This window comes from Prosopis cineraria, unplaced genomic scaffold (assembly GCF_029017545.1).
Source record: "Prosopis cineraria cultivar Desert tree isolate PC_DT_omini unplaced genomic scaffold, ASM2901754v1 PC13, whole genome shotgun sequence".
NCBI classification, from domain to species: domain Eukaryota; kingdom Viridiplantae; phylum Streptophyta; class Magnoliopsida; order Fabales; family Fabaceae; genus Prosopis; species Prosopis cineraria.
Genome location: NW_026555344.1, coordinates 7850007 through 7866103, shown reverse-complemented (window position 1 = coordinate 7866103; position 16097 = coordinate 7850007). Strand labels below are relative to the sequence as shown.

Below are 16097 nucleotides of genomic sequence, written 5' to 3'. Positions count from 1 at the left end.
ATGGAGGTCAAAGATAGACTATATATATTGACAAATTATAAAAACAATTAAGCATTTGTTATCAATAATATAATAAGTGGATGTCCAAAATTCCATAGCCTTTAAAAATTCCATCTCATGGTTAATGTCATTTTAAATTATAGCTTGTAAATTGATGGTTTTCTAATATTTATTCCTATAACTTCCAATGATTTCATATTATACCACAATGTAGGATAATTTTCATATTCATGAAATTGTAATTCTTGAGTATATTTATGACATTACAAATAAAGGCTGAGCACAAAAGATTGGAGGCACATCAAAATCTACATGAATGTGAATTCTCCCCATTTCCTATCACTATATTCCTCTCTTGCTTCTATTATGTTGTTCATAGTTTCTTATACTTTGATTAATTTCCCTCATTTCCAAAAAACCACTAATTTAATCAAGTCCAACGTCAAAATATTTTGCTCCTCAAAAAGGCATAAAACATATTATTCCTGAAAAATACAATCAGAGAAGCCGATCTCTTTCTGATACTTCCGGGCAGGAGAAAAAGGTTTATGCTCTTTAGTAACTCACGAGATCATTTCATATGAATCCAATAAAAGAATGAGAAAAGTGCAAGCACAAGGCGCAGTTATTTGCTTCTCATGCACCTGACAATAACCTCTACGAAACTCTTGTACATATGCTGCTTCAAGTACGTCCTCTGCACTTTCTTTCTTCCCTCCATTCCCATTTGTTCCCTTGTTGACCGGTTTTCAAGTAAAAACCGGAGATTTTGTGCAAGGATCGGATTCCCTGGATGTCCGGTAGGATGAAGAAGACCAGTAATATTGTGCTCAACAATTTCTCGTGTTCCTCCAGCATCTGTTCCAAGCACCTGTGCCAAGGGAAAAAAAGAACCTACTGTGACCGAAAAATCATAAAACGGCCAACCACTTCACTGAACCAGTTATACGAGTAATGCCAGAAATCCTATCCCACCAATGGTCTATCCCAAATGCAGCGAGCTTATTGATAATTACAGGACGAAGGAGGAAGAAAGCCCCTAATTTCCATACTTCTTATTCAACATAGGAGTTTCTCTACGAAAATTGTTCACTGAAATGTTATTAAAACAAAAAACAAAAAAATTGTTCACTGCAATACGATCACTGGTTTCCAGAGACAGTGCATTCTTTTTCAACTGTTTTCAGGCTCTTAAAACTCTGAATGATTTCAAACTGCTAACCATGAAATGGAAGAAAAAGATTTCCGAATATCTTCAATGAGCATCGTACCCCAGTACATAAGATAAGTCATGAAAAATTCACTGTCTGCTTTTGAAACAAAAATAGACTACATGCATTCCGTAACATATAGGGCATAAAGTTAGTAGCATTTTGAGAGTGCAACTTGTAACTCAAGCAGAAAGCAACTGTTTTAGGCAGGTTTTCCGTCCATATGCTTTAGAATCACCATGATTATTGTGAGATTAAGAAGGAAACTTAGTTTCACGTTAAAATATATAATAAGCATCATGCAATCTATATAGCCAACTCCACCTAATGAGGTAAAGCTTGTTAAAATATGTCCTAAACTTCAACGATGAAAGGTTGCTGGTACAATATATGTTTTGAAAGGCTCTTTTTGTCAATGATACTACCTCTGGGCCTATTTATAAGAAACAAGTGATAGCTATTTATTAAAAACAAGTGATAGTTAAAATTTCACTATCACTTTTACATCTAGGCCTGGAGGTAGTACCATATCATAAAAGTGTGATCTTTCAAAAGCATTATGAAGTCCGAACAATAACAGGAACAGCTCCAACATTACAGCAACCCGAGGACAATTCATTATACATTGTTAAACTCAAATAGGTAACAATATTCAGAAGGAAAAGCAAGTTGGTGACCAGTACCGGAAGACCAAATGCCATTGCTTCTACAGTCACCCGCCCAAACGTTTCTCCCAGTCCCTGTTCACTACTTTTCTAGTTAGCAACAGATCACTACATCAAGCAACATTCCTTTAGTTCAATATAATGATTTTTTTAATTGTTCGAGTTATAAAAGGCAAGCAATGCTTGAAAGAAATTCAAAAAGGAGAAAGCCATCCAAGACTATCCAAGTATAATCAGACACATTTCAATATAGTGATTCTGCATAAGTAATTGCCAAGATGTCTAACTATTTTCTGTACTTTGGTCACGTAGTGAAAAATGTCAAATAACACTTATGTTACTTGCGTCCAATTAAGAACAAGGCAGATGTGGAAATGTAATTCACAAATGCATCTGGTTATTGTGAAACATTGCTAAAGAACAGTGGAGCAACAATACTGATCATATGTCTATTGATATTTCAGAAAGTGCTATTAATTTAGAACACATATCAAAATACACCCATGTCAAATGCAAAAACTGATCATATTAGGTCAAAATAGAATTATTTTAAAGTAAAACTAACCTCTGCAAAATCATTGAAATGAGTCATTTGTCTTATGTAACATTAAAACATAAACAGATGCACACTCCTAACACTGCTTTAGCAAATCTAATATTCACATACAAACGTACTCAGTTCTAAATATGTGTATGCATAGGCATTGTCCCCTACAACTACTTGCATAACATGTCCATGTATTACCTGAGAATTTATAACATAAACATCTGCAGCAGAATAAAGTGAGGCAACACGTGTTGTTGCTGGAGTCCACAAAACTGACTTTGACAAGTTTGAATGCTGAGATAAGAAAGTCAGAAGACTCTTAACGTAATCCACTTTGTTACTTTTACTTCCGACAGAACCAATAAGAATTCTAAGAGATTGCTCCAAGGGCGTTTCATTGTTTGACAACGCCTTCCTTCTGGCACTGTCAAAATTTACAATGTAAGTCCCATGACTAAACATAAGATATTGCATAATCATAAATCAGAATACTATATTCATAGGTCATGTAACCTGTTCAAAGACATGCTTGAGATATCATGCAAATCTCTGTCGTCAGCATTCAACAATTGCATCAAACTTCTTATATGATGTCTTCTAGCCAGGGTAGATAGACCTCTTCCCACATCTGATGATTTTTTCATGGTCTTGTTATCTTGCAACCGTCCATGTTCTAATATTGTGCTTGCGGATTCAAGAAGCAACAGCTGACCCTTACTTGGGTTTATGCTACTCAAAGTCATCACAAGCATATCATTATCAGCCAAGCCCATTTCCTTTCGGACTGTATCTCTTAACAATTGTCTTTTCTCTAACATTTTCTCAGCACTGAAGGATGGAGTATTAAGTGTAGAAGGAATGCCAGCCACAAAAGCCAATTCATCATTCAAGGACAACGGAACCAGTGCAGGTTGATATCTCAGTTTTATGTTTTCTTCCTCGCACCATTTTTGCCACTGCTTAGATTGCAACTCAGAAAGGAATACCAGCAGTTTTACTCTGTGCAGGACAGCCTTTGAACGATCAAAGTACTCCCGTCGGTTTTCCATAATCCACCAAGCAACTTGGCTTGCACCAGCAGGAAAATGTTCAATATATTGTTCTGGAAACACAGAAGAGGAAAATGGTTTCCTCATAAGTCTTGCAGAAGAAAACAATTAGACGTCAAAAAGATTTATACATCACGTGCCATATATACCAAGGGTACTTAACTTGCTAATGGTACAACCTTAGTTAAAAGGAAGCAATAACTCAACGTTTTCACTTCCTCTACTATCAACTTGATTGAAATCAAGTGCTTATTATGTCCACGTTAATTATTGATCATCTCTAACTCACAATGTAAATTTTTGAGACATTTATAGAGACTTATTTTTGGTCAAAGAGACATTTATTGAGATTGGATACAGTGCATGATTATACAAAGTAAAAATTCAATAAAATAATTTAACAATTAGACTGGATGTAAATATTGAATTCCTAAAATTATTGCACGCTCTATCTGCAAGAGTACATAATAAAATTCTATCATCGTCTTACCGATCCATGAAGCACAAACAGCTGATCCAGCAATGACTAGATCAGACTTCATTGCAGTTTTAAAGCTGTGGTCTGCTCTGTCCTCAAGCACCTTGATTCGTCTCCTAGCTAGCTCTGGCAACAAGCCACCCTTCCTGCTAAGCACAACGGCAGAGACAGTAGCCCCACAGCTTAAAAGCTCTGTCGCCAGCTCCATCATAGAGAGTGGAGCTCCAGTCATAGAAAGCTCATGGAATATTAAGATAAATCTCCTGGACCAAACAAGACGAGCAAAGTCCCCCTTCCTGTTACAGGTTCCAGAACGCTTCTCGGGACTCCATTCCAGAATTTTATCCTCTGTCAAGCCAAACGGACCAACAAGCAATCCATAGGTAGTATTCCTTTTAGGAATTTCTGAGTCTTGCTCCTCTATATCACTGTTCTCAACTTCCACTGTTGGTTTCAGCTTACGACGTGCTCTACCTCTAGATCGTGAACGTCTACTCTTCTTGGAGCTTGTTTTGCGAGGAGATGGAACACCCTCTTCTTTCTGGGCCAAAGCCACTGTCATTTTTTTACCATCCCACACCTCATGTTTAACTGTGTCATTATTAAGAGATAAGAAACTATCACTAGCAATCAAATCACGACGCCTCCTCTGTTCAACATCACGATGCCTACTCCACTCAACATCTGAATTTGGGTCACTTAACCTGCCTCCAATTCCAAAGCCCGAAAATTCATCCTTCTTATCACTATGTGCCCACCTGGACTGAACAAGAAATCCAAGATAAGCCCAGAGGGTAATGAGAAACAACCATAACAGTAATCGATTGCCACGAAGCCTCAGGGAACTAGCAAAACTACTTCTGCCTTCTCTTCTTGGTGTTCTGCCAGAATTTAGTCGGCGAAATGACGGAGAGTTTCGTGGAGTCGATCTTCCAGACAGAGTCGATTTAAAACTACCACCTGGCCTGGCTGAAGGAGAATTTCGATCGTTGCTTTCCTCCATTAGTTTCCGGAATGATATTGCATCATCAAAGAAGGTTGATTCCACTGGCAAGTGTATCCGATTGTGGGATTTCCTACAGAATCATCAGAGAATCTCTTGGAATACTTCAAGCTACCTTACCCACTGAAAGCTGTTAGAAAAATACGATCGGACAGTTCTCTGAGTTCACCAAAGATATAACAAGCTGAACAGGTAAAATGCTTTACTTTTTCTTCGAATTGGGATTGGCAAAAGAATCGAAGTGCGTTCTTGCTATTTATATGAACGCTCCAAGAAAAACCAAAGCAGTATATAAACCAGCTGATTCAAGCTTCCGTTTCTTTTACGACCTCGATTCCGCCAGCAGTTGAAACTGTCTAGAAATGGCGAAGAAGTGCCCTTCGAGCCTCCATCTTCCCTAGGACCACATAAGAGAAAACATTACTATCAAGTATCAAATATAGATTGAAGGAGAAAAATAAAAACCGATCTGATTTCTTAATGCATTTTCATTAAGCAAGAAATAACAATTCGAAATCCAGTTCCCATTATACGCTAGGAGGAGCTATTCCTTGAAAGGGAGAAGATAAAGAACAGGCATTACATGGATCCAGTTTAACGCATTCGAGCTAATTCTTCAAGATCTTTGCCTCAAGTTGAACATCACCATTCTTGAATATAGTTCTTGATTACCGAGCTTCGAATGCCACCTAGAATGCGCGCGCGCGAGTTCTGGTAATTGCCGTGAGCTTACGTTGAAGCCTCGAAGAAGAAAAACTTTGAAAAGGGCACAAGGCGAGAGAGAGAGAGAGAGAGAGAGAGAGAGAGAGAGAGAGAGAGAGAGAGTACTGTGACAAGCTCGAGAGGTCTATGGGAGAGAGAGGGAAAGACCTGAGACTGAGAGAATTGATTGCACGTGCGAATTTGTGCAGGCGTGGGAAAAGGTCGGTACCAGTACCACCGTACCCCGCACTATTGTTAGATTGTTTACTGGACTCGTGGACTAATCTCATTGGTTATCTTATTAAGGGTTGGGATCTTAAGGTTGTGCTTACACCGTCGGTGGGTCTCACCAGGATATTCAGACCGTTCAGTCAATCTGACGGCCTAGGATGATTTGATTTCAGCTTGAATCTTGCAGCAAGTACACGTGGCAGACACTGGTGGAAACAAATAAGAAATTGACAGCTTTTTCTTATCTAACCCGGCTTGGATAAGAAATAAAGCAAGGTCTTTAAATAAAAAAATATTTCCAAAAGTAATTATCATCATCATTATCAATTTATATTGCACAAATACGTACGTTCACTTCTTAGTTCTGATGCAGTATCAAGGCCAGGTGAAAACGCTCGGACGAAAGTTTTTCCTTTAAAAAAAAAAAATATTTGTACTCTTGACCAAAAAAGCAATTCTGCTTCTTTGGCACGTTGCCAGATTTTGTTATCGAGCAATATGGGGGTTAGGGGCCTAAGATACATTTCAATGTTAAGTATTACTTAATCATCATATCCTGCTTATTTGTTAATATTAATACATGTTTAATCTTCCTATTATTTTATGTTTTTCAAGGGTATACCTACTACCGACATCCTATGAAATTGGTCTAATTTAACAATCAATGACTTGTTGAGTTTGCAAAAATCATGAGCGTGAAAATGAAATCGGGAATAGATGCTTGATCTTGGATTCTTGGTAAGTTGGTATGATAGATTTTGGATTTTCATGGAATCCATTTTCAACAAAACTACTTAAATGACATGAATTTAAATTTCAATTCCATTTATTTTTTGCTCTACCAATTCTTTCTACACCAATTTCTTTGAAAAAATTTCCATCAAACCAAACAACTTAGCAAAGTGAAAGTGTATGGTAATAGTGAGGATGCTCCCAAGATAGCAGATTAATTGTTAAAAAAATAATGCAATGGATGAAGTGGTTCATTGAACTCCTATGCCTTATTTCAGACATAGTTGATAGTGCTTCCATGCTTTTCTCTGACTCAAGATTAGGGTTTGTGTCCATCAGGTAAAAGAAATTTTAAGTGAGTTGAATCTTAAAAACTCATTAGGACTAAAACAAAACATATTTCTAAGCTCAAATAACACTTACAAAAGTATTTTTAAATTACTCACCAATAAAATTCTTATGTTGATAGCAAAATTTGTCTCATGATTTTTTAAATTACAAATCAATTTCTTACCAATTGAATTAACTTTTATTGATAATGTTCATGTTTTATACCTAGGGTTGTGTTGCTTGGGCTTTCAACCTTTTTGTGCCAAGGAACTTTCTGATACCCTTTTGTTAATAGTCAATGGGGAAAAAAAAAATTGGTCCAATTAAAAAAATTGGAAAAAGTTGTGCAGAGAAAACAGGAAAAGAGGAGTTGGCTTGAGAATTCACCTGGGCCATTTAATCTCTTTCTATAAAGCTTTGCTAGATAAGCAGTCTTGAAACCTAAATATCATGTTGCTCAAGGCAACCTTAGAAACATTACAATTTTCCTCAGACCGTGAAAGGAATCCTAAAAGCCAATTTTATTATAACTGCAAAGGATGGGGAGAAAATAAGGGGGGAAAAATTAGAAGAGAACTCCTAAAAATAGTATAAAAAAATATTTTAAAAAATTTTCTTCCTAATTTCCAATTCTCAATGTTCTTATCACTTTTCCTTCCATTCAAACAAAACCTAAATGGCAAATTGAGTCAAGAGACTCGAGAACTTATTAAACAGAGATCAAGACGTTTCCACGGTTTCTGATCTTAGTATGCACAAGAGGATGGGGTGGAATATCTGGTTGATTAGTCAATTGTATTAAAAATGTTTCCAAGAGCCACATTGCTAGAAAGAAGAATGAATCTCATAGGATTCAACCAAAATATAGAAAACGTGGGCACGATGAAGATGTTAAGCTTACTAGCAAAGTTGGAAAAAAAAAAAAAAAGATAATATCCCTACGCAACACTTGGATCAATTAGCAAGGGGATTAGCTTAACCAGAAAATTTCAATCCAAGCCTTGATATGCGACAACGTTAAATTCTCAGTGGGAAACATGCCTCCAAAAAATGCTCAAAAAATACCAATCAGATTAGCCTACATCAAATACAGAACTCACGGAAAAAAACACTATCGAGGGAAGCAATACCAGTTAGAGGGAAGATTAGATCGAGCTTACAATGTATCAACAGAACAACCCATCTCAAAATCTGTGTTTAAAAAAAATATATATCCAAGACATTTTCAAGGGTCTTGGATAACAATAATACGTCAATACCATTACTTTCGCCTTTGATTAATAAAAGTCAAGTGTAACCAACAAGTAATGTCTCAAGTCACAACAATAAAACCAGAATGAAAATAAAAACCCCCCACTTAGTAAAAAAGGAAAATAGGACTAGATACATCAAGGATATCTCAGGATCCATATAATTTTCTTTAATTCTCCATTAATAACAGCCGTCATTAGAGTAACTTTGTAAGAATTCAGCTGCCGCATTATATCATATTTCCCCCCATAGCCCTATTGAAAAGCCTGCATTCATATGTTTCTCACAAGCTTCACTCAGAAACCAAACTGCAAGAAAAACTTTTAAAGAATACAAGAATTGTTGTTATTTTCACTGCGTCTACATGGAGTAACAATTGCAGAAATCAAAATTACTGAAACTTTCTCACCTCACAATTAACAATTAACTGCCACCCGTCAAGCTGTACTAACTTCTTTAATGGAATACAGCGTGAGCAGGCGTTATATAACTGCAATGAAGATGAGGAAGAAAATGGCATGTGAGCATAAAAGTCGAAAGCAAATCACACAGACAAAACTCAGGAACAATTTCGAATGAGAAGTGATTTTTTTTTTTTTTTTACGCTTTTAACACATGATTAGGCCACCTAAACTGTTTGCCTCGGTTTTGGTTTCTCACAACTGAATTAGGGGTGGCAATAAGCCATAGACATTCCTAGCGAGCCCCTTCACATGTGTTTTACTTGAAAAATCCTATAGCAAAAGTAAGTAAACAACTAAAAAATTTCACCTTCATCTCGTCCACACCCATAACTGCACTTCAAAAGCTAATTTGAGTTCATTTCCCAACACACTTAACATACTGCATCACTTGACCTTTTTCCGTGAAAATCAAGAGGTAGAGATAGGATTGAAATAAAAGTAAAATACTGGTTTAAACCCCATCATTCTTCTCCGGCTCAGACAAATGCCAATAAAATTTAGGATCACTCTCTAATCAGACAGGAACCAAAAAATAAAATAAAATTTCAACAATATCAACTGTTTAAAGATGAGACTGCATTCATTTAAAAAAAAAAAAAAAAGATGAGACTGCAAGTCATGAAATTACCTAAAAAAAATCTTGAAACCTATTGCCGCCCAAAGTACTCCAGAACAAAAGCTAAAGAACAAAGGGCCTGAAGGATGCCTGCATCATGAATCATATCAGAATAATGAAAGTGTAGAAGAACATAAAGCATTGGTTAGGAAATACTGAACCTTTTATCTGCTTATTCAAACAAGTAGCATCACATAGAAATATAATAATTCACTGGCCGAAATTCATCTCAGAATATCTGCATAGGACAAATAAATTGATTGATAAAATTGTCATTAATTACCACAGCAAAAATAATCAAGTGCTATCATCTACAATCCGGCCTATACCAACAATCATTTTTCCTTTCCTATTGGCATGAAATTCCAACCAATTACTACCATAGGAGCTGCAGCACCATGCTAAAGTACATGTGAAATAAAATTCAAACTATAATCATTGTAGTATTATATAGCAATTCAACTTGCCTGCGCGGCTTATTCTGTCTTTGCCCGAACTCATCATTTACAACCTCTGTCAACAAAGAAAGTCCAAACAACATTAGAAACTAATGGCAACAGTTTACTTATTAAATGGAATCCCTGTCCCAAATAAGGTAATCAAAAGTGGCATTTGAATGAAGTGGTTCTCCCCCTTTACCAGTTTCTAAGGGTGGATTCCCCATGTTTTGCTCAATGTCCATCAGTTGGTATTTGAGATGACCCAACATCCATAAAAAGGATACCAGCAAAGGGTGTAACCCAATGGCTGGATTGAGCACTACCAAGCGCAGAAATGGAGGACTTCCACACTGCAGGGGCAATGGGCTTGGGTCCTCTCAACCCAAAGGATCTTCCAATGAGCCTCAAGGAAGACAGACGACAAACTTAAATCATCTAAATTTGATCGGGACAATTATACTTTAAGGTTCTTTTCTGTCTTTTTAATCTAAGTATTTAAGCTCACAGTCTGAAGATAGACTTGATTCCGCGTTCTGTTTCTTTTCAAACAAAAAATGTCAGAAGGGTTAAAATGTAGATCAGTTAGATCAAATCTGGTCGACCAAATTTGCATTTGAACTCACTCAAGGCTTGATAGAGAATCCTAAGTGGAGAGGATCCAAAAATGTGCTATGGTGGAGTCTTATATTAAGCAGCCACAAGTAATTCTCATGAAACGAAAATGGCATGGTTCAACCCCCTTACAGATCAGGTTTTAAGGGTGGATTCCCTATGCTTGCTTAAGTCTCCATAACATTATTAAAGAAGGGTTACTGATGACTTACCAGTCCTTTGTGGTGGGTTCCATTCGTTATTAGCTTTATTTGCATTATTCTCTTTGCTGTAAGTTAAAAACAAAACCAAAAGTCAAGAATTGTTAACTACCTGATGCAAGCTAGCACGAAAATGTAAAAGCTACAATTTTGTCTTTAGAGATTCCTCCACACCGAAAAAATAAAGATGTATAATTTAGAAATCATTGTTCATGTAGAGTTGATATCAACTAAATGAGGAAATGAAAATTGCAAACTTGCCAAATTGCATATTTGCAACAAAAAGAAGGAATAGTACAATGCGCACATATGTAATATAAACCAAAACACATTTCTAGCAAATCTAACTGCATGAAACCTTATGCCTGGGAAGAAATAGGTGTTTGAGAAATCCTATGCCAAATTGCAAGATAGGACAACAAATTACATATAGAAAAAAAGACAAACTCTTTCTTATAGTAATTGAAAAACACCCAGAAACAGACTGCAGAGGTCAAAAGGAACAAAACACAATGGTCTCAAGCACTAAGCCATGGAAGGAAAAGAGAGCAAGCAATCAGTCACCATACTAAGGGTAGAAAGTTCTACCAACCTTGGAGTTCCCAATGCAGATGTCTGTCCTGGTTGTCGAGCATGATAAGCACCATCTACAGCTAGATAGGGTGGACAGTAAGTAGCACCTAATGCTCCCGCAGCACCTAATGCTCCCGCAGCACCAGCCAACACTGGAAGCCTAAACAAGAGTATGAAGGGAGATGAATTACATCACCTATTGGTCACAAAAAGTTAGGGGCGCTAGCTGTAGACAGCATGCACCTAGCATCAGTAGTTTTTAAAGAAAACAGAAAGAAGGATAAAGATTGCAACCAGAAACAAGCATCAAAGGTTAAAAAAGGGAACTAGCTGCTCAACTAATCCAATATTACATAACTACCATGAGATGGAATACAAAAGTTTTCTAAATCTGTACCATGTCATTTCATTGTTTCCCAAGCCAAGTTGAGGTTGAGCAACATATCCAGGGAATGCCATGCCAACAGCAGGAACCCCAAGACCACCAGGATGCTGTCCCCCAAATTGCATAACTGTCCAAACAGACCCAACAGAATAGGAAAAATTAAGAGAAAGACATTATCATTTTATACATTCTGAAAGCACTACAAAAGAATAAAAGCAAACAATGGAGGGGGAGACCATTACATACATTGCACTAAGAAGAGAGAATTTGATGCTAAAAGAATTTTAATCAAGTTACCCATAGTTTCAAAGTATCCACCTTTATTCCTTTTTGGGAGAATGACAAGTAAAGACCTTATAAGAACGTTAATGTCAAATTAGGAACTTTAATACTAAAACATGGTAGAAGGAATACTGAAATTTGGGAATGTTGGTGTTGAAAAATTCTAATTTGACATTAATGTTCTTACAAGGTCCTTATTTGTCATTCTGCCTTACTATTTTAGTAAAAAAAAATTATTTGACCGTTTGACTCTTCACTCACAGGACAGTGATAGTAAGTATAATAGAATACAAAACATCCAAATTGACTAGAAAACTTAACAAAGACAACTGAAATTAACCTGGCAAGAACGCAGGGGTGGCTGGGAAATTCTGATCTCCATGACTAACACTCATATTTCCAGCAGCCCCCATAACCTGTGCCCCACCATAAACAAAAGAGCCTCTTCCACTACTCTGAGCACCTCCCCTTCCCTTCCCAACTATTGCACCTTTAAATTTACCAGATTCTGAAGTTGCATCCATGTCTCCAGAATCAGATGAATTAACAGCCACAGATGTTTTAGGAGGAGAGGAAGTATGTGAACTACCAGGTCGCTGATTCAATGGTGGAGTAGAAGCCTGCTGAGAAGACTGAGTTCGGCCTGCCGTAGAACTTCTATGAATAGTATGGTGTTGTGTTGAAGAAACCTTGGTTATTTGATTATGGGAGGGCACAGGTTGATAATTCATAGACACTGGAATTGATACAGCCCTCCCAGGAGCCCTTGGTTGAGAAGACTGAGAAGAATTAACCCCAGAAGCTGTAATGTGCATATTGTTAAGAGACTTACCAGCTGAACTGACGGATTCATCAATATAAAGCTTATCCGTGCTGATGGGATCAGCAACATTCTTTCCCCTTAGCAATGAACTGTTTTGTTGAACCGAAAAGCCATCATCTATAACACCAGTACGAACATTCCTGCTTGTGCTCCCAGCTTGTACATCCCTTTTAGATGTCAGATTACTCTCCTTGATAGAAGAACCTGACGGGTAAAAAGGGGGAGATGCAGAATTCAAGTTTGATGCAAACAACTGTTTCCTAAGTGGCACAGAGTCAGATTCCACACTGGGGGCAGGTGTCAAAGTTCTCCCAGAACTAAGTTGTGAATTTTTCCCAAGAGACTTCTCAGATCTTAACAAAAATAAATAAATAATCAGGGAACTTGAACATATAAATAGATAACGTTTGTCCAAGTCCAGAAATTCAAATAAAGCACAAAATTTGTACTTACTGTTTATTTTGTGATTGAGAAGCTGAACCATTGTTCTTATTAATGGGTTCGTACCGTCGGGAACCTCTACCTCGCACAGCCCTCTTAGGCAATTGACTTTGATTACCACTATTACTATATCCTTTCTTGCTCCCCCGAACAAATCCTCCACGATCAACAACTCGATTTTTACCACGGCCTCGAAAGTTACCCTTAGAGACTCTCCTGCCCTAAATTTTATAGAGATAAGACTTGTCTCATAAAACAGACCAACAGAATTAAACAAACCAATACTAATCATGAAGCAATTTCAAGTATTGCAGCGAAAAAAATCATCACCTCTTCATAGCGCCTTTCCTGCAATGTCATTTCCTCAAACTTATCATGCCCCCATTTCTTATCATCTTTTGACTCCCACAGTCTCCTTCCGCCATGTATCCTCCTGAAAATAGAGGAAAGATAGGGTTCAAAAAGGAACAGAATCTAACATAACTTTCTGTTAAATGAAGGACATTCAAGTAAGTCTTCATATGATCATATATAGATAGCTAGGCACACACCCTCATACACACAGCATAAACAAGTCATCAAAGCATCAAGAGAAATTTAAAATATTACTTGAACCAAACCAACAATATAAAACGGCTATTATGTCTAAGTTAAATCATGATAAGAAATCTCCAGGAAATTAGGAATGTATGATATATTTTTGGATTATAATGTAACGAGGATACCCTTGCTTAAAAACAGAACCCCCTCTGGTACTCAGTATGACAAAACTAACATGAAAATAAGACCAACCTCTAGCACACACATTGGCAAGTAAATAAAGCTTCTGGGAATCTATTTTATGGGTTATAAAAAGCATCAGTAAAATAACCAGGCCTGAGTACTTTGATTCTCTAGCATAAGAATGTAATGCTACTTGGCAGTTCAAAGTAGAATGTTTAAATAGTTGAAAGAAAAGATTTAAGAAAATTAAGAAAATTCTCCATCTCTAAATTGTCCATTATTCCAATTTCCAATTTGAATGACCACAGAAAATTTCTCAGTTATATTAAAATGTCAGAGCACTTTCAACTTAAAAAACACTATTATATTGTAGTTTCCTTCAAAACTTAATGTTAAAACATCATTAATATTATTTAAGTTGATAACTAATGTATTTATGAGGAAACCAATCTTCTGCATAACCAATGAGTAATTAAGTCTTCCAACAAATGCACATATAAAAGTTCAAAACTCTAGGCTAGAGATCATATGAAAATTCAATTGACAAATATAAAGCATAAAACAATGCATTATATGGAAAACTCGCATTCATTAAAAATCATCAATTTAAAAAAGCCTCTCGTCCCACCAGAGCCCAAAAGCAATCTATCGAAGCTCCCATTTACAATGAACTTCAGATTTTAAAATTACAAAGGCGGCCCAGATTTAGAACAAGTTGAAAAGTAATGAATAATGCTACCCCAGACGTAATTTACCCCTGATTTAAAATGTATGAAGCACAATCTTTATCATTTTTCCATCCAAAAAGCCAACACATAACAAAGTCAAAGAACAAATGAAGGCGACCTATTATTAAACAAGGAGTAATATCATAACATCTAATGACAAAAAAATATTCCATCTATTGCTATGTCTCTTTTACAGTTATTGATAGTATATTTCTTGCAAATCCAAAATGCAAATCATAGACCAACACTAAACATACCTGTGGCGACCACCGGCATTATCCCTGAAACGGTCGTCATGCATGTAGAATGCTCCAGCTGTGGGCACTGCAAATGGTTCATTCTCCTTTTTCCCCTCATCATCCCTGTTCCCTGAAGGCACCTCCGCTTCAGAAGGAGCTCGGACATCCCCATCCGATTCTTTGACCATAACTGCTGAACCCTCAACATCAGCAACATGGAATCCTCCTTCTCCCTCCCTCTCCTCGTACACCTCTTCGTCTTCAACGTCATCTCCTTCCTCAACAACTTCCTCTTCATCAAGCTCTACTAACTCTTCTTCCTCATCTCCATCCAAATCCTCTTCATCATCATACTCCGCCACTCCACCCTGATCATCTGAATCATCCGTATGGATTCCGGCTCGACGGTCTACCCTCTTGTCTCTCCCGTTTCCTTCACCTTCCTCGTCATCACTTGCTTCACGCCTCCTCATTGCCAGCGATCTCTTGGCCTCTTCTGGATCACTCTCGTACTCCACATCTTCTTCGCCAGCGTTAGCCATCAATATCTTCTCACTTAGTTCTGAATAAATCCGAGGCAATAAAACCCAAAAAGCTAGACTTTTTCAGACAATTTAACGTAACACTCAACCAAAAGAAACCAAATTTCCTACCAATTATTACCCTCTAAACAAATCCAAACTTTCTAGGGCGTTAAATTATTGCCCAGCAATACGCAAGCAGCAATCTCGCATGAAACACAAGAATTACTCGACAGAGAAAACACAATATTGGAAATCACTGTCAATCCGAACAACAAAAGCCCTAAAAACTCATATCTTAACACGAAGGCAAAACCCAAATTGAAACGCTTCAGAGAATTCAAGGTTAAACGCCAAAATTAAAACAAAGTAAAGTTAAATTATGAGAGGGTTGGGATCTTAGGAGTAGACCCCCTTGCGTTGCAAAACCCTAAATACTTTTTGGGAGATTTTTTTTGGGAATTTCAAGTGTCGTCAGCAATTTGACGCCGCATACCTGGATGCTAAATAGGGATGTATTGTACTTGAATATGGGAGAAGCCTCATGGGAATTGGATGTCAAAAGGGTATTTCAGGAAATATGTCCACGACAGTGCATTTGGACGCTCCTGATTGGCCAAACTCTGACACGTTTGTACATTATTTTACAGAAAGAATAATTCATTCTTGCTCAAAACTTTTGAGATTGCTTCATTTTGGGGTTAAATGGTATTAACATTTTCCCGAACGAAGGGATGCTAATTCAATTTTTGGATAAGCTTCGGAAATCATTATCATATATGATTATTCAAATATCACTAAAACTATAAAAAAAAAAAGATTTTCATCTATCTTTTTTTGTAATACAAAAA

General features: G+C 37.0%; 2 protein-coding genes across 5 annotated transcripts; both read right to left on the bottom strand.

The window, feature by feature from the left end:
• Positions 1-379: 379 nt before the first annotated feature.
• LOC129291172 (uncharacterized) lies at positions 380-5815 on the bottom strand. 4 transcript variants are annotated; one of them, XM_054928401.1, is made up of 6 exons: positions 5537-5813; positions 3963-5350; positions 2937-3525; positions 2622-2841; positions 1895-1951; positions 380-871 (listed from the first exon to the last, which is right to left on the bottom strand). In XM_054928401.1, the coding sequence occupies exons 2-6, from the start codon at positions 4951-4953 to the stop codon at positions 626-628; spliced, it is 2103 nt and encodes a 700-aa protein (XP_054784376.1). In that variant the 5' UTR covers positions 4954-5350; positions 5537-5813; the 3' UTR covers positions 380-625. The 4 variants fall into 4 exon arrangements, 3 of the variants coding, with proteins under 3 accessions (XP_054784376.1, XP_054784375.1, XP_054784377.1); XM_054928400.1 differs by having other exon boundaries at positions 2622-2847; positions 5537-5810; XR_008588649.1 differs by having other exon boundaries at positions 849-871; positions 1895-1984; positions 2622-2847; positions 5537-5815.
• Positions 5816-8187: 2372 nt separating this feature from the next.
• On the bottom strand, positions 8188-15744 carry LOC129290846 (protein MLN51 homolog). The gene is made up of 12 exons (XM_054927891.1): positions 14744-15744; positions 13366-13468; positions 13048-13256; positions 12112-12947; positions 11502-11616; positions 11124-11264; positions 10544-10599; positions 9747-9792; positions 9441-9517; positions 9292-9369; positions 8609-8689; positions 8188-8519 (listed from the first exon to the last, which is right to left on the bottom strand). Exons 1-9 carry the CDS (start codon positions 15265-15267, stop codon positions 9490-9492), a joined length of 2058 nt encoding a protein of 685 aa, XP_054783866.1. The 5' UTR covers positions 15268-15744; the 3' UTR covers positions 8188-8519; positions 8609-8689; positions 9292-9369; positions 9441-9489.
• Positions 15745-16097: the final 353 nt, after the last annotated feature.